The sequence below is a fragment of the Ranitomeya variabilis genome, chromosome 2 (assembly GCF_051348905.1).
Source record: "Ranitomeya variabilis isolate aRanVar5 chromosome 2, aRanVar5.hap1, whole genome shotgun sequence".
Taxonomy (NCBI): domain Eukaryota; kingdom Metazoa; phylum Chordata; class Amphibia; order Anura; family Dendrobatidae; genus Ranitomeya; species Ranitomeya variabilis.
The window spans coordinates 1,110,228,005-1,110,246,687 of record NC_135233.1 but is presented as its reverse complement, the minus strand read 5'-3'; the positions used below and the strand labels follow the sequence as shown (position 1 = coordinate 1,110,246,687).

Below are 18,683 nucleotides of genomic sequence, written 5' to 3'. Positions count from 1 at the left end.
AAAGACTGCAGAGAAAGGTGGAGAGACAGACCCCAAAAGACTGCAGAGAAAGGAGGAGAGACAGAGCCCAAAAGATTGCAGAGAAAGGTGGAGAGATAGACCCCAAAGACTACAGAGAAAGGTGGAGAGACAGACCCCAAAGACTGCAGAGAAAGGTGGAGAGACAGACCCCAAAAGACTGCAGAGAAAGGAGGAGAGACAGACCCCAAAAGACTGCAGAGAAAGGTGGAGAGACAGACCCCAAAAGACTGCAGAGAAAGGTGGTCCTACAAAGTACTGACTCGGGGTGAATACTAATGCACGGAAGAATTGTCAGATTTATAACTGTATAATAATTAGTACACCCCGGATCATTTCCTTTTATGTCACAGATATTTGTTACTTTGTGTCCTAGAAAATCCCGATAAAATACTTTTAAGTTTGTGGCTGTAACGTGGAAAAGGGGGAAAAGGTGACGGGATGAAGACTTCTCCAAGGCCGTGTATATCACTACGAGGCTCTTCTCTGATTGCAGTGTTGGATTCATCACTACGAGGCCGATAACTTGATTTATTTTCTTTATTACGTATAAAACCATTGTGTAGAGCACAACGAGAGATACAAATATACAGTCACAACGTGACGACGAGACCACAGTGTCACAAACACCATCTAGACGACCAGCGGGGGCAGTATGGACGTTCTCCCCGTTGCAGGGTTCTGGCAGGGTTGGGTTGGCCCATAGGGCAGTGCTACATCTCGTCCCTTGATGCCTCCTCAGATACATTGGTGATGTGCGACCACGGTTTGCTCCTTGGCCTGTGGTCACACCACAATCACCAGTAATGTTCGGATGTATGCGGAGAACACTACATTGTAAGACATGATCACCGCGAGGGATCCCATAATAATCCCCGCCAGCCTCACATCGTATCACCTCACGGAGTGGACACATTACATAGTATCCTCACGTCCACCATCATCATCATCGTGGGGACCTTCATTTTACACATGATGAGCGGAATTGCTCTTCGCCCCCCGCAGCTCCTGAAAATGAGTTTCTCCATCAACCCTGCCAGCAGCCTGCACGGAGGAGGGGGGTTCATATACTTACGGAGGTTATCTGATATTAGGAGGATGGGTCTCGGTACATTCAGTAGTACCAGAAACAGCCGAGGTTTGGGGTTCTCCGAGACCCCCATCTAATCTCACACAACCCCGGGAAGCTCCCCGGCAGTAACATGAAGGACAAAGTACACAGTGCGATAGACTAGAGACACACAAGACACGACACTGGACATGGTGCAGACGAAATCCAGACCCCACCACTGCCGAGCACCCCGAGGAGCTGACCATCATCTCCGAGACACAGACTTTGTGGCTCGTGTTACTGCATCACTCCGCTCCCATTGTGCTATGCTCCGAGTGCCACAATATGAAGATGGGGAAAGGGTTAAATGCAAGATGTCTGACAAGGCGCTAAGAAGTAACTGGCTACTCTGCGACTTGTAGCGTTCTCTTACCTTCTAGGCCAGGAGCGGTCACTATAGGTCTCCACCCAACAGAGGCCAAAATAGTGACTTGTTGGTCAGACGACCACCCTTGTAAAGAAAAAAATCCTGCAGTAAACATGTCCTACAATTTTCCTTCCAGTGGGTGACAGGTGCCGCTGAATGCGGTGGATGCCACCAAAAACCACTATATACAATGGATTCCGCCACATACAATGGGCAAGGGATGCCACCGTATATACGATACTATGGGCGAGGGATGCCGCCGTATACAATGAGCAAGGGATGCTGCCGTATATACGACACGATGGGTGAGGGATGCCGCCGTATACAATGAGCAAGGGATGCCACCGTATATACGATACTATGGGCGAGGGATGCCGCCGTATACAATGAGCAAGGGATGCTGCCGTATATACGACACGATGGGTGAGGGATGCCGCCGTATACAATGAGCAAGGGATGCCGCCGTATATACGATACGATGGGCGAGGGATGCCGCCGTATACAATGAGCAAGGGATGCTGCCGTATATACGACACGATGGGTGAGGGATGCCGCCGCATACAATGGGCGAGGGATGCCGCCGTGTATACGATGGGCGAGGGATGCCGCCGTATATACGATGGGCGAGGGATGCCGCCGTATATACGATACGATGGGTGAGGGATGCAGCCGCATACATTGGGCGAGGGATGCCGCCATATATACAATGGGCGAGGGATGCCGCCGTATATACGATGGGCGAGGGATGCCGCCGTATATACGATACGATGGGCGAGGGATGCTGCCGCATACAATGGGCGAGGGATTCTGCCGTATACAATGGGCGAGGGATGCTGCTGTATACAATGGGCGAGGGATGCTGCTGTATACAATGGGCGATGGATGACGCAGTAGAGGATGGATGAGGGATGCTGCCGTATATACGATACGATGGGCGAGGGATGCCGCCGTATACAATGAGCAAGGGATGCGGCCGTACATACGATACGATGGGCGAGGGATGCCGCCATATATACGATACGATGGGTGAGCGATGCCACCGTATATACAATACAATGGGCGAGGGATGCTGCCGTACATACGATACGATGGGCGAGGGATGCCGCCATATATACGATACTATGGGCGAAGGATGCCGCCGTATATACGATACGATGGGTGAGGGATGCCGCCGTATACAATGAGCAAGGGATGCTGCCGTATATACGACACGATGGGTGAGGGATGCCGCCATATATACGATGGGCGAGGGATGCCGCCGTATATACGATGGGCGAGGGATGCCGCCGTATATACGATACGATGGGTGAGGGATGCAGCCGCATACAATGGGCGAGGGATGACGCAGTAGAGGATGGATGAGGGATGCTGCCGTATATACGACACGATGGGCGAGGGATGCCGCCGTATATACGATACGATGGGCGAGGGATGCCGCCGTACATACGATACGATGGGCGAGGGATGCCGCCATATATACGATACGATGGGTGAGCGATGCCGCCGTATATACAATACAATGGGCGAGGGATGCTGCCGTACATAGGATACGATGGGTGAGGGATGCCGCCGTATATACGATACGATGGGCGAGGGATGCGCTGTATATACGATATGATGGGCAAGGAATGCCACCGTATATACGATACGATGGGTGAGGGATGCCGCCGTATATACGATACGATGGGCGAGGGATGCCGCTGTATATACGATATGATGGGCAAGGAATGCCGCCGTATATACGATACGATGGGCAAGGGATGCCGCTGTATACGATGGGTGAAGGATGACACAGTAGATGATGGGCGAGGGATGCTGCCACATACAATGGGCGAGAGATGTTGCCATATACGATGGGCGATGGATGCTGCTGTATACAATGGGGGATGGATGCCGCTGAATATGATGAGCGAAGGATGCCGCCGTATACAATTGGCGAGAGATACTGCCGTATACAATAAGGGATGGATGCCGCCACATACAATGGGCGATGAATGCCACAGTTTACAGTGGGCAATGGATGCCGTTGCATAGAATGGGTGATTGATGCCGCTGTATACAGTGTGGTATGGATTCTGCCGTATACAATGAGTGATGAATGCCGCCACATACAATGGGCAAGGGATCTTGCCATATACAGTGGGTGATGCATACCGCCGAATACAATGGGAGAGGGATGCCGCTGTATCAGATGGGTGATGGATGCCGCCAAAGAGGATGGGTGAGGGATGCCGCGGTATACAATGGGCGATGGATGCCGCCTCATACAATGGGTGATGGTGCCGCCGTACATGATGGATGCCGCCGTATATGATGGGCGATGGATGCCGCTCTATACCTCCTGTCAGGTATACTCAAACCCAGTGAAAAACCCTGAAACCCCCTTGTTCTAACAGCTGTAACTTTGATATTTTCCCCCCATGGAGCCGCGTGTCGGCTTGTTCTTGGTGGGACGAGTCGTAGTTTTCATTGACGCCATTCGTTTTACAAAGTGTCATGAAAAAGAAAAAAACGCAAATCTTTGTTTTGGGGGTTTTCTTCATCCTGCAGTAACAGTCACCTGGTAACGAGATTCTCCCGGCCTGAACGATTACGGGGACACGAAACTGAAGTGGTATATACTTTATACTTAAGTGGTGAAAAAAATCAGAAAAAGGTAAGTGCAATCTCGTGTTGCCATTTGTTTGTACCATAACATTTGATGTTTCTGTCTCTGGAGCTGTTTTTGTGCATCGCGCACATCTTGGTATTATCTTTGGGGTACGTACAGTATTTCGATAGCTTTTTATAGTTTTTTCCTGTTATTTTTGGGATGGGTTGTGAAGGTTTGCAGCAATAAATGTCTATTCTGTTATTAAAAAATTGTGATTGTGTGCGATAAATGTTTGATATTTTGTGTTCGGACAGTTGTGCTCGTAGCGATATCGATCACGTTAGTTGGAGTTTGTGTGAATCAGCTTACAGGACCCGATGACCATAGTCTGTGGCCGCGGAGCCGGAGCCATGAGAACCGCTCACCTGTCGGCATCTGCGGCTCTTCCTTTGATTAGCCGGCCTGGCTTAGCGCCCTGAAGATGACGTTGCCCCAGGCCGGCTAATCGCCAGAGGGGACAAAGATGGCGGCTGGTGAGAAGCGATTCTCCGAGCTGCCGTCCAGAGGCCACAGATTACTGATGTGACCGCTCGACCGGGTCCTGCAAATCAATTCCCTTCAGCTCTACTGTTAATTAGCTTTATTCTTTAGATTTGGGAAAATATATATATATTTATTATTATATATATATATATTTTTTAATAAATTAAAGTTCCCGTTTCACAGCAGCATAGTAAGGGTTACACTGACCAGAGCTCGCTATGTAACGCCGCTCCATGCAGTGATGGCACACGGCCGCCATACGTAGACGACATCGTCACTGACGGCTTCATTCTTTTCCCATGTGAACACCTTTGTAGAGACGAGGTCTTCATTCTTATAAGACAATTATTCTCCCCTGATAATGACGTGCAATCTGCTCCGGCCTTCAGGACATTGTGACGACCGTCCGATTCTAACACCTTGGGGCCTAAAAAAGGCCGATTGTGGTCTGAATCCGGAATGATCAGATCTGCTCTACACTGGAGAGTAAATCTAGGACTCGCCGGGACGAGTGTAATTGGGAATGTCTTTGTGACGGACATTGCTCCTCGGCCAATAAACTTACAGCTCGTCCTATTCTCAGTTGGTCTTCACAGATCAGACTCGGCCATTCAGGTGTATTGGGATTCGTCAAACAAGGAAGCAAAATGGAAGATGTCAATTTTCCATCTCTTTGTCATGTGTTTTTAACTGATCCATTGCAAAGTGTGAATGGAAAATAAATAATTCAGACATTTGATACCATCGGCCCATTTTTGATAGATGAAAAACGTAAACCGATGTGTTTATGTAGCCGGCATGCGTTCCTGACGAGACCCGCTGATGCTGAGAGTTTTCTGAGCAGGCCAGGACTTAGACTACTCGGTATTTTTGGCTGCTGACCTCACACATATCGGCCGCACGCTGGTGTGTCACTCGGTCTGTGGGGTGTGGATTTCGCTCACACTCGGAGAGACCCTTGCTTTGTAAACACAATCTTTCATCACAACATGGAGGTGCTGCCGGTGTGGAGATGACCTTACTGCCTACCAGAATGGAAGCAACCATTTCCCCCATCATCGAGTGGGCAGCGATGGCATTATTTTTAGGCCAGACCAATATTTAGATCAACAGTTCACATTGATCAATTATTTCACATCACATAAATAATGGGCAGCAATCATCTCGGACTACAGAAATGGGACATCTTTTTATGAATCCTATCTACGACCTCCGCATTACACGAAGGGTCAACAAACACGCTGCAACCATGAAAAATGTGAAAAGAAAGGCAAGGAAGTCATCAGCATATGGTTCGGGCATTGTCATTAGTCAGACAGGTATAACCAGAAGTAGCTCACTACAAATCCTCAACCTAGACCTCGATTCGGCACCCACCATGAGGTGCTAAGGACCAAGAGGAGCAGGACATTTTTAGAAGTCCATTCCCAGGGGATGGTAGTAGCAGAATTGTCCTACGTGAGCCTTGGAGCTTAGGTTTACTCCTTTCTGGCATCTGAGCAATATAAACCCTGAGACTCGTTCACTCCTTCCTCATGCTACAAATTTACGGCCAGCAAAAACCAGAGTCTTCTAGAAGAGGCCAATGTCAAATGTGTGCACAAATCTTCAGGAGACTGAGGGATTTGGAGCCCGATATGTTCTAATCTGCACCCAAAATTATGAGACACAAGCAAGAAGTTTTGAGAAGTATTACAGCCTTCCATGCCACCCGCCTCTCATCCTTTAGTTGTACTCAGCCTTGGCTTCTGCTTCTGGATCTTACATTTGGTATAATTCTGGAGTCCAGTTACCACTGAGTGACACTGGGCCAGCAAAGGTCACATCACAGCCGGCAGTCAGGCCCACACACGCACACATACTACAGACAGCACAATAAAGATCTCACATCACATGACACAATAGATTGCACAATATCTGACCAAGGAGGGAGCTCACATTATATGGCGTCACAGCGGTGATGGGACATCACGCTTCACTTTGGAATGTTGGCAGAACGCTGCATAGGTGGAGTGGGAGGTGGAACCAGAGGTGGACAACTGGACTTGATTCACAGCCATACCATGGGAGACAGATGGGTGGAAAATGGAGCTACCCCAATCCAGTCACCGAGAATGATGGCACTAGGAGAGAGGATTTTACTGACTCCTGCACTGAAGAGGGAAAAGAATGAAGGATAACTGGGAAAATGGTTTGTTCTGTTCAATGCCCGGATCATGCACCTTACTAGCTGAATACAGCAGAGGTACCATGTAGAAAGAGATACCAACGGGTTGGTGCCCTAACTGCTTAGTGCTTTTTGGTTGTGTAGGTAAGACAACCAAGAGAAGCACCTTCATGGAGTTTGGGTTCCTTTCAAGTTCTCCATTTTACTCCCAAGCTCCAGACACTTGTGTAGATTAAAAGTCTTTCTATGAAATCTGCCACTGTGGGAAGGGTTAGCATTATATTAGGGATGGAAATATCGTACCTTATCTCTTCTGGTGTCTAACGTTCCCAGAAAATCAGCTTGAACCCATTGACTTCTCATATGAGGTAGATGGGACGACATGGAACGTGATGATATGTGGCAAAGGAAAACCAGGGCCGCTTTGCTGTCAGATTACTGAAGGACTTGGTTGAAAAATGCCTACTGAGCAAAAACTAGGCAGAAATGAGGAGAAACTAAAATAGTGGGTGAACATTGTGTTGTGCCCTAGATGGTAGAGCCTCTCTGGTAATCTCTACATTGTCTTAGACATTATGTACATTGCTGTACATTGCAGAATTGATCTACGAGATCTCGAAGTCTGCTCCTTCGAGGGTTTTGCTGGGTTCTTAGACACTCTGTGCATTCTCTATATTTGTCTTGGTTTCTACATTTACTAGAGGGAATGGTCCCTCAATGCAATTCTCAGTAGGAGGAAGGACATCTATCTAATTTGTGGATCAATCATGAATGAATGACCAATGGAAGCCCATGTGTTTGTGACCAATGTTCAGCACCTTCCAGTATCTGGTTCCACTCTGATGGATGAGGAGGTTTAGAGAAGGCATTTGGTCATCCGATTGGGTCCTGGCACTGCGGGCACACGGCCATGTCGTCTACATATCTCTCCACTTGGATTGTGCTGATAAAGAACTCAAATTTGGTCTGAAGCAGTTCAGTGGCCTCCTGAAGCACAATGTCAGCCTCACGTGTCTCATCTGCAAGTGGAAATGGAGAATCAAGACAAGAAAGATTGATCAGGAAGAATAATTGTGTAATTGTTCTCATCTCATCACAATATTACTGGTATTGCGTAGAACTGTTAGATGCATAGAAACAGTCCTCCAAAAGTGAATGTGGCAGTGGAATAACAGTCATGGTGGGCTATTTCAGAATTCTCCCAACATAGGGCCAAAGCTTAGGTCACAGTGAAATCTTGATAGATGCAGGTTGATCTTACCAATCGCCAAATGCACAGACACCGCATTCTGATTTAAGGTCAGAGCCCAAAGTCGTAGACTGTGCACAGACCGGACCCCCTGAACAGATATAAGGACTTCCTTCACAGTGCCATGTGCAATGCTGCGGGGTCTACCTGGTACCAGAGACAAAGACAAAAGTCACCTGAAAATGCCTGAGTGGAGAGACATCAGTAACTTTAATGATGAGGAGACCTGAATGTCCTGGCCTCACCATATTCACCTGATTGTAGAGGGATACTCAAGAGTGGACTAATGCACATAACACAAAGGCAAGCCGTAAAGATGAAGTGGCACCATTCCCATTCCTACAAGGTGGTGAGAACCTAATAATAAGCTTTCATCTCTCGGAAAACTAGGACAGAAGAGCCCATCAGGTGATCATGCCACCTGTTCCCCATTGTGTTAGCATGCCATGTTACCGCAGACCGTTCTCAGTCCATTCCCAAGGACATGAAAGAACGTGTAGTGACCACACGGCTGGCAGAGAAGAACTTCACTTTTGAAAGAAGTAGGGAAGCTTTGGATGTAATCAAATATGAGCATCCCTCTGAGGTCCCCTCCTATGTATTATTGTGGGATCTACATTGGGTCATAGAACCGATCTACTTGTCTTCTCATTGATGGCGGACAATTTTTCTAATCCACTAATAATTCACTAATTATCATATATCAGGAGGTCCTTTATAAACATTAAAAAAAGAAACCTGATATCCACCATTATTACCATTAGACCCAAGCTCCAAAGCTGGCCACTGACAAAACTAGTGAAAGTCACTTGGAAAATCTTAGATTCCATGCAGGGTTACGATCTATTAGGTCTTGTCAACCAAGTCATCTCCCATAACAGTATCCCCCAATACAATCCATAAAGAAAGAGCATTGCACCCGGTCCACTGAGATGTCCAACAATTCCCGGCACAGGCCATAGGCAGAGTCTTCAGATAGAAGACTAGATAACACTCGCCCTCTCATTACCTAACACCCAGTTTTGAGCAGAGGACCCTTGGAGTACAATGGTCTGTATTTTCATTATCTTCATGTGACCAATAAACAGTGCCAGCCAGTACAAAGGTCTGCATGTCCATTGTCATCCAAACTAGAAGGCTGCAGCTGGCTGGCACTTTTTGGAGGATCTCACCCTGATTGGACACCTCACTGATAATACTGGAACACTGACCTGGAGATCTTTTTCCTGATGCACTTATACTGCCCATCTACAAGGGTGCAGTAAGTCAGTGGCATCAGCTGGAGTCTTCATGTAAGAACCAACAGAGCTGCCTACATTTTTTAATATCTCCAGATCCTGGGTTTGACTAAACATGGAATATGGTCCTGTAAACTCAATAACTATCTCTATCTTTTATCTTCCTCCCCCTCAGAAACACAAGATTTCTCCTTCTTCCCATGAACAGTTTTTGCTTTTCTCCTTCCCACTGCCCCATTATCAGGCTTACCTTCCATCAGAACCCAAAACACATCACGTAAAATGGTGACCGTTGTTGCCAGTACAAAGATGGAGAAGAGAAAGGTACAGAGGGGATCAGCAATCTTGTACTGAGGCTGCAATGAGAAAATAAATACAGCTCCACCATAAGCCCTGGAACAAGACTGGTCATAGGCTAGAAAGATAAAGATTAACCCTGCACCCTCTCCTGCTGGTTACTACCATTACCGGCACATTTATTTATCTCCCATATTTCTTCTCACATTCCCTATTTGCTCTATTACCACCCTCCCTCCTTACTACCTGAATCTATCCCATTATTTTACTCTATCCATACTCCACTTTAGGCTTCAACCCCCAATCATCTCCCTTGCTCCTTGTTCTTGTTTCAAACCCATCTCCCAAATATCGCCATCACTCCTTGTGTTACATCTGCTCCATTACTCCTTCCCTCACTGTCTCCCTTCTCTGTTCCCTTTTATTCTTGCTCTATGTCCCCATCTCCTTCTGATTATCCCCATGCCTCCTCCTTGGGTCATCTCTGCTCTGTTACTCCGTCCTCATCTTCCTTTTCTGTTCCCTTTTCTCCTTGCTCCTTGTCCCCATCTCCGTTCCATCTTCTTCTGATTATCCCCATGCCTCCTTCATCGGTCATCTCTGTTCTGTTACTCCCTCTTCATCTTCCTTTTCTGTTCCCTTTTCTCCTTGCTCCTCATCCCCTTCTGATTATCCCCATGCCTCCTCCTTGGGTTACCTCTACTCTATTCCTCCTTCTTCATCTTCCTTTTCTGTTCCTTTTTCTCCTTGCTCCTTGTCCCCATCTCCGTTCCATCTCCTTCTGATTATCCCCATGCCTCCTCCATCGGTCATCTCTGTTCTGTTACTCCCTCTACATCTTCCTTTTCTGTTCCCTTTTCTCCTTGGTCCTCATCCCCATGCCTCCTCCTTGGGTTACCTCTGCTCTATTCCTCCCTCTTCATCTTCCTTTTCTGTTCCTTTTTCTCCTTGCTCCTTGTCCCATCCCCGTTCCATCTCCTTCGGATTATTCCCATGCCTCCTCCTTGGGTTACCTCTGCTCTATTACTCCTTCTTCTTCTCCCTTTTCCTCTCACTCCTCCCTTCAATCTCTGCTCAAGTTTCTTCAGCAGTTCATTTATTTCCTAGTTTTTGTCTATGCTTCTGAGGCCCATTGTACCACAGTCCACCCTCACTTATTCCACTCACTTTGAAGTAAATAATGATGGCTGCCACCATGACTCCAATGCTCTGCAGAAGATCTCCAATCACATGAATGAACGCTGCTCGGACACTTGTGTTTCCATGTTGACCCAAGTGCACAGACAGCCCACTGCTTTGACTGTCTCCTATCTTCTCATATCCTGAGCCATGGCTGTGCCCATGGAAGGTGGTAGACTGGTGGAGGATGTAGGCCATACTGGGAAATAAATACAAAACACGTCAGGTATCATTATTATGGAATGACCCTAATCCTGAAACATTCTCGTTACCATCAGACCTAGTTCATCAGGGGTGAACTAGTCCTGGTTACCATATACAATCTCTAGGCATATCAACCATGAAGAAATGTCAGCTCAAATGCCCCAGAGGTGGCAGAGAAGAGGGGATGTGCTCTAGAGGCTTTATCTTGGCCCCATATGGACTCATGAGGTAAAGCTCTACAGTCACAAGATATACGGTGTATATGATACTCACATGATGTTGACGACAACAGCGCAGCCGGAAGTAATGAGCATGACATGTCCATCAATATCATAGTCATTATTGATAATTCGTGCAGTGGCGAGGTACAGAAGAATCCCAGTCACGATCCAGATCGAGAAGACAGAAGCCAATGCCCCCAGGATTTCTAGACAAAACATGATGACATCACATTATAACATACACCAGGAGAAATAAAAACCGAGGGTGCTGATACAGCTACGGCACGGCGTTCCCTAATGATCACCACACTGACAAAGACTGAAATAAGTCTCAGGATATGTAATATTTCTTGGACGTTATGGATTCTGTTCCTACTTATGTGGGTGAATCCGAGGTCCCCGTTGGGATGTGTCTGTAGGTTCTCCAGGCTTCAGCCTATAGATGGTAATAGTTGATGCAGCTAACAGAAGGTACAAGTGACCAGATGGACCATGCATAGTGGTCGCTTAGTGATTTCAAGAGTAAAAAACAAAGAGAAGTGAAAGTAGTCTTTGGTATGAAATGATGACTATTGCAGAAGAACTAGAGTCATTATGCGGAGAAAATCCTCACAAGAAATGCAGCATCCAAGGTGGAAATCCCACTGACCCAAGAGTTGCATTTTACTCCATGTTCACATGACATTAAGTAAAACCTGGTGTCAACCATAATGCAGAAGAGCTGCACCATGGATGCCCTACAGTAGGAGGCTACACCATGGACACTCTATAGTAGGATGCAAGGCCACGGACGCTCTACAGTAGAAGGCTACACCATGGACACTCCACAGTAGGAGGCTACACCATGAACACTCTATAGTAGGATGCAAGGCCACGGACGCTCTACAGTAGAAGGCTACACCATGGACACTCCACAGTAGGAGGCTACACCATGAACACTCTATAGTAGGATGCAAGGCCACGGACGCTCTACAGTAGGAGGCTACACCATGGACACTCCACTGTAGGATGCAAGTCCACAGACGCTCTATAGTAGGAGGCTACACCATGGACACTCCATAGTAGGATGCAAGGCCACGGACGCTCTACAGTAGAAGGCTACACCATGGACACTCCACAGTAGGATGCTAGGCCATGGACACGCTATAGTAGGATGCAAGGCCACGGACGCTCTACAGTAGGAGGCTACACCATGGACACTCCACAGTAGGATGCAAGGCCACAGACGCTCTACAGTAGGAGGCTACACCATGGACACTCCATAGTAGGATGCAAGGCCACGGACGCTCTACAGTAGGAGGCTACACCATGGACACTCCACAGTAGGATGCAAGGCCACAGACGCTCTACAGTAGGAGGCTACACCATGGACACTCCACAGTAGGATGCAAGGCCACGGACGCTCTAAAGTAGGAGGCTACACCATGGGCACTCCACAGTAGGATGCTAGGCCATGGACGCTCTACAGTAATGTTAATATCTACAGGTCAATCCTAGAGAAAGAGTCACTATAGTTGATAATGACTTTTTACTCAAGTGCCCTTGAGGCAGTGAAGATGATAATCACGGCTATGTCTGTGGTCATCTCTCCATGTTAGACTATGACCTTGTCCAGATGGTGGTGTCACGTACCTGAGCGGTGCCAGCCGAACGTCATGTCCTTGGTTGGTGGTCGGCTGGATATCCACAGAGAGAAGAGGCTGACACACATACTACCCAGGTCAGTGAGTAGATGGGCAGCATCCGTCATTATGGCCAGGCTATGAGCAATGTACCCACCTAAAAGCAGAGAGAGGCATCATGGCAGCACACAATCACAATGTACACACTCTACTCAAGGTCATGGCATTACCTGTAACCTCTCCAATCATGAAGATAAAACACACCACACAGGCAAAGTACAACTTCTTCCGAGCCTGTAGCTTCAGCTGATTGTCAGAGGATGAGCAGGGACCATGGCAGTGCTGAGACACAGGACGCTCCAGCTCAATGGACACGGCAGAGCCACCATTCTGGAACGGGAACTCTGGGAAGAGGTCCTTGGTGCCTGTGAAAAGACTGCGGCAGAGCAGAAGTTACTGGATATAGTGTGAGCTACAATGAGGGAGAAACGTGTCAAAGTATGATGGACATTGTGTAGGAACCTGTGCTTGGGTTTAGACTGACGGCCATAACATTACTACCACTGAGAGGTGATATGTCCATTGATTAGTTGGTGACAACAGCTTCTGTTGGGGATGGGGAGATACAAGGTCAGCAGTGAGGTCACTTCTAGAAGTTGCTGAATTAATGAGAAACTGAGGAGCTGTGTCTGGATCAGAGCATCCCCAAAATGTCATGTTTTTAATGTATTCCTAGTATACGGGGGATCTCGTGGGGTGTTCCCATTATACAGCACATCTTGTAGGGTGTTCCCATTATACAGCACATCTTGTGGGGTGTTCCCATTATACAGCACATCTTGTGGGGTGTTCCCATTATACAGCACATCTTGTGGGGTGTTCCCATTATACAGCACATCTTGTGGGGTGATCCCAATATACAGCACATCTTGTGGGGTGATCCCATTATACAGCACATCTTGTGGGGTGTTCCCATTATACAGCACATCTTGTGGGGTGATCCCATTATACAGCACATCTTGTAGGGTGTTCCCATTATACAGCACATCTTGTGGGGTGTTCCCATTATACAGCACATCTTGTGGGGTGTTCCCATTATACAGCACATCTTGTGGGGTGATCCCAATATACGGTGCATCTTGTGGGGTGTTCCCATTATACAGCACATCTTGTGGGGTGATCCCATTATACAGCACATCTTGTGGGGTGTTCCCATTATACAGCACATCTTGTGGGGTGTTCCCATTATACAGCACATCTTGTGGGGTGTTCCCATTATACAGCACATCTTGTGGGGTGATCCCATTATACAGCACATCTTGTGGGGTGTTCCCATTATACAGCACATCTTGTGGGGTGTTCCCATTATACAGCACATCTTGTGGGGTGATCCCATTATACAGCACATCTTGTGGGGTGTTCCCATTATACAGCACATCTTGTAGGGTGTTCCCATTATACAGCACATCTTGTAGGGTGTTCCCATTATACAGCACATCTTGTGGGGTGTTCCCATTATACAGCACATCTTGTGGGGTGTTCCCATTATACAGCACATCTTGTGGGGTGTTCCCATTATACAGCACATCTTGTGGGTTGTTCCCATTATACAGCACATCTTGTGGGGTGTTCCCATTATACAGCACATCTTGTGGGGTGTTCCCATTATACAGCACATCTTGTGGGGTGATCCCATTATACAGCACATCTTGTGGGGTGTTCCCATTATACAGCACATCTTGTAGGGTGTTCCCATTATACAGCACATCTTGTAGGGTGTTCCCATTATACAGCACATCTTGTGGGGTGTTCCCATTATACAGCACATCTTGTAGGGTGTTCCCATTATACAGCACATCTTGTGGGGTGATCCCATTATACAGCACATCTTGTGGGGTGATCCCATTATACAGCACATCTTGTGGGGTGATCCCATTATACAGCACATCTTGTGGGGTGTTCCCATTATACAGCACATCTTGTGGGGTGATCCCAATATACGGTGCATCTTGTGGGTTGTTCCCATTATACAGCGCCTCCTGTGCGGTGTTACCAGTATACGGTGCATCTTGTGGGGTATTCCCAGTATACGTGGCATCTTGTGGGGTATTCCCAGTATGTGGTGCATCTTGTGGGGTGTTCCCATTATACAGTGCCTCCTGTGCGGTGTTACCAGTATACGGTGCATCTTGTGGGCTGTTCCCAATATACGGTGCATCTTGTGGGGTGTTTCCAGTATATGGGGAATCTCGTGGGTTGTTCCCAGTATACACAGCATCTTGTGGTATGTTCCCAGCATCTTGTGGTGTGTTCCCAGTATACGACTCATCTTGTGGTGTGTTCCCATTATACAGCGCATCCTGTGCATTGTTACCAGTATACGGTACATCTTGTGGGGTATTCCCAGTATACCGTGCATCTTGTGGGGTGTTCCCAGTATACGGTGCATCTTGTGGGGTGTTCCCAGTATGTGGTGCATCTTGTGGGTGTTCCCAGTATACGGGGGATCTCATGGGGTGTTCCCAGTATACAGCGCATCTTGTGGGGTGTTCCCAGTATGTGGTACATCTTGTGGCGTGTTCCCAGTATACCATGCATCTGTGGGGTGTTCCCGGTATATGGTGCATCTTGTGGGGTGTTCCCAGTATACGGTGCATCTTGTGGGGTGTTCCCAGTATGTGGTGCATCTTGTGGTGTGTTCCCATTATACCGTGCATCTTGTGGCGTGTTCCCAGTATACCGTGCATCTTGTGGGCTGTTCCCAGTATATGGTGCATCTTGTGGGCTGTTCCCAGTATATGGTGCATCTTGTGGGGTGTTCCCAGTATACGCTGCATCTTGTGGAGTGTTCCCAGTATACAGCGCATCTAGTGGGCTATTCCCAGTATATGGTGCATCTTGTGGGCTGTTCCCAGTATACGGTGCATCTTGTGTGGTGTTCCCCAGTATATGATGCATCTTGTGGGGTGTTCCCAGCATATGGTGCATCTTGTGGGCTTTTCCCAGTATATGGTGCATCTTGTGTGGTGTTCCCAGTATATGGTTTATCTTGTGGGCTGTTCCCAGTATACCATGCATCTGTGGGGTGTTCCCAGTATACCGTGCATCTTGTGGGGTGTTCCCAGTATACCGTGCATCTTGTGGGCTGTTCCCAGTATATGGTTCATCTTGTGGGCTGTTCCCAGTATACGGTGCATCTTGTGGGCTGTTCCCAGTATATGATGCATTTAATAAAATGCTAGTTGCAAAGCAAGATCAATGATAATTCCGTCGTCGCTATATGAGGTGGCATCCTGGAGCTACGATGGATATGAATGTTCCATAACTCTGAGTCCCTCTGAGAAAAGAGGAGTGCATTTCATATCTCAGCCCACTCAGTGATGTCACGACCAGAGGGCACATCTTGACCCTGCTGAGTTGTGAGTCAGTTTTTTGTCTTGGGTCTAGCTGCGAGACAGATGTGTGATATGCATCTAGATGTGTCCCCTGAGCACATGGTCAGCCATGAGATGAAATGATCTGAACGAAATGTAAGTGTTGTTTTCAACTTTAATCCCATTTTATTTGTAATTGTACTGTACATACGATACTTGTCTTCTTTATAATATCTTTTTATACATCTGTAAACACTGCCTACCTTTTTTGGAGTAAAATATATAAAATTACTAGCTTTGTCTCTCCTTGCTCTATAACAAACTGTCACGTCCTCTGAAGTGAATTACGCTACTAATCTGGGTTGGCTCCGGACCCGTTAATAATGAAGAAACCAGAGCTGGTGGCAGTGATAATTATTGTTCCCGCCTGAGTGGGCGTAGTTATATCACCCTCGCTGCAGTGTGCTCATTAGCCAGTACAAAGTAAGGCAGCCTTTCTGGTGACTAATTATACTAGGTGCAGTACCCTGTCTGACCTGAGGGTAAGGGGGAGCCAGAGAGCTGCAAGTTCCAAACCGGAACTGGGAAGTGGGATATAGATAAATCCCCTTCAGAAAGAACCAGGGGCAACCAAACAACCCCGGTTCATGACAAATTGGTGTGAGTGGTGGGGATGATAAAGGTATCCTCCTCGTGAACCGTGACAGGGTGTTTTCAGGATATCGCACATCTATGTGTATATATATTGTAAGATGGCCGCCGGACAAGTCCTTGAGGGGAGATACAGTGCCTTGTGAAAGTATTCGGCCCCCTGGAACTTCTCAACCTTTTCACACATATCATGCTTCAAACATAAAGATACCAAATGTAAATTTTTGGTGAAGAATCAACAACAAGTGGAACACAATTGTGAAGCTGAACGAAATTGGTTATTTTAAATTTTTGTGGAAATTAAAAAACTGAAAAGTGGGGCGTGCAATATTATTCGGCCCCTGTAACTTAATACTTTGTTGCGCCACCTTTTGCTGCGATTACAAGTCTCTTGGGGTATGTCTCTATCAGTTTTGTACATGGAGAGACTGAAATTCTTGCCCGTTCTTCCTTGGCAAACAGCTCGAGCTCAGTGAGGTCTGATGGAGAACGTTTGTGAACAGCAGTTTTCAGCTCTTTCCACAGATTCTCGATTGGTTTGAGGTCTACTGTGACTTGGCCATTCTAACACCTGGATACGTTTATTTGTGAACCATTCCATTGTAGATTTTGCTTTATGTTTGGAATCATTGTCTTGTTGGAAGACAAATCTCCATCTCAGTCTCAGGTCTTTTGCAGACTCCAACAGGTTTTCTTCAATAATGGTCCTTTATTTGGCTCCATCCATCTTCCCATCAATTTTAACCATCTTCCCTGTCCCTGCTGAAGAAAAGCAGGCCCAAACCATGATGCTGCCACCACCATGTTTGACAGTGGGGATGGTGTGTTCAGGGTGATGAGCTGTGTTGCCTTTACGCCAAACATATCGTTTGGCATTGTTGCCAAAAAGTTCGATTTTTGTTTCATCTGACCAGAGCACCTTCTTCCACATTTGGTGTGTCTCCCCGGTGGCTTGTTGCAAACTTTAAAGACACTTTTTATGGATATCTTTGAGAAATGGCTTTCTTCTTGCCAGTCTTCCATAAAGGCCAGATTTGTGCAGTGTACGACTGATTGTTGTCCTATGGACAGACTGTCCCACCTCAGCTGTAGATCTCTTCAGTTCATCCAGAGTGATCATGGGCCTCTTGGCTGCATCTCTGATCAGTCTTCTCCTTGTTTGAGATGAAAGTTTAGAGGGACGGCCGGGTCTTGGTAGATTTGCAGTGGTATGATACTCCTTCCATTTCAATATGATCGCTTGCACAGTGCTCCTTGGGATGTTTAAAGTTTTGGAAATCATTTTGTATCCAAATCCGGCTTTAAACTTCTCCACAACAGTATCACGGACCTGCCTGTTGTGTTCCTTGGTCTTCATGATGCTCTCTGTGCTTCAAACAGAACCCTGAGACTATCACAGAGCAGGTGCATTTATAGGGAGACTTGATTACACACAGGTGGATTATATTTATCATCATTAGGCATTTAGGACAACATTGGATCATTCAGAGATCCACAATGAACTTCTGGAGTGAAAGTAAAGGGGCCGAATAATATTACATGCCCCACTTTTCAGTTTTTGCATTTCCACAAAAATTTAAAATAACCAATACATTTTGTTCAACTTCACAATTGTGTTGCACTTGTTGTTGATTCTTCACCAAAAATTTACATTTGGTATCTTTATGTTTGAAGCATGATATGTGGGAAAGGGTTGACAAGTTCCAGGGAGCCGAATACTTTGCTAAAAACACATGAACGACTCCCAGACTATGAGAAATAAGATTCTCTGGTCTGATGAGAGGAAGATAGACCTTTTTGGTGGTAATTCTAAGCGGTATGTGTGGAGAAAACCAGGCACTGCTCATCA

The 18,683-nt window shown here is 46.8% G+C and overlaps 1 protein-coding gene across 1 annotated transcript in view; it reads right to left on the bottom strand.

Annotated features, from left to right (window-relative positions):
• Positions 1-544: 544 nt before the first annotated feature.
• SLC30A3 (solute carrier family 30 member 3) overlaps positions 545-18,683 on the bottom strand; it is a 29,384-nt gene continuing 11,245 nt past the window's right edge. The window contains exons 2-8 of the mRNA XM_077291962.1: positions 13,040-13,245; positions 12,820-12,966; positions 11,240-11,393; positions 10,751-10,961; positions 9,537-9,642; positions 8,061-8,195; positions 545-7,818 (exon numbers count right to left, since the gene is read on the bottom strand). Coding sequence (XP_077148077.1) covers positions 7,673-7,818; positions 8,061-8,195; positions 9,537-9,642; positions 10,751-10,961; positions 11,240-11,393; positions 12,820-12,966; positions 13,040-13,245 — 1,105 coding nt within the window. The 3' untranslated portion in view covers positions 545-7,672. The remainder of the gene's footprint in view (positions 7,819-8,060; positions 8,196-9,536; positions 9,643-10,750; positions 10,962-11,239; positions 11,394-12,819; positions 12,967-13,039; positions 13,246-18,683) is intronic.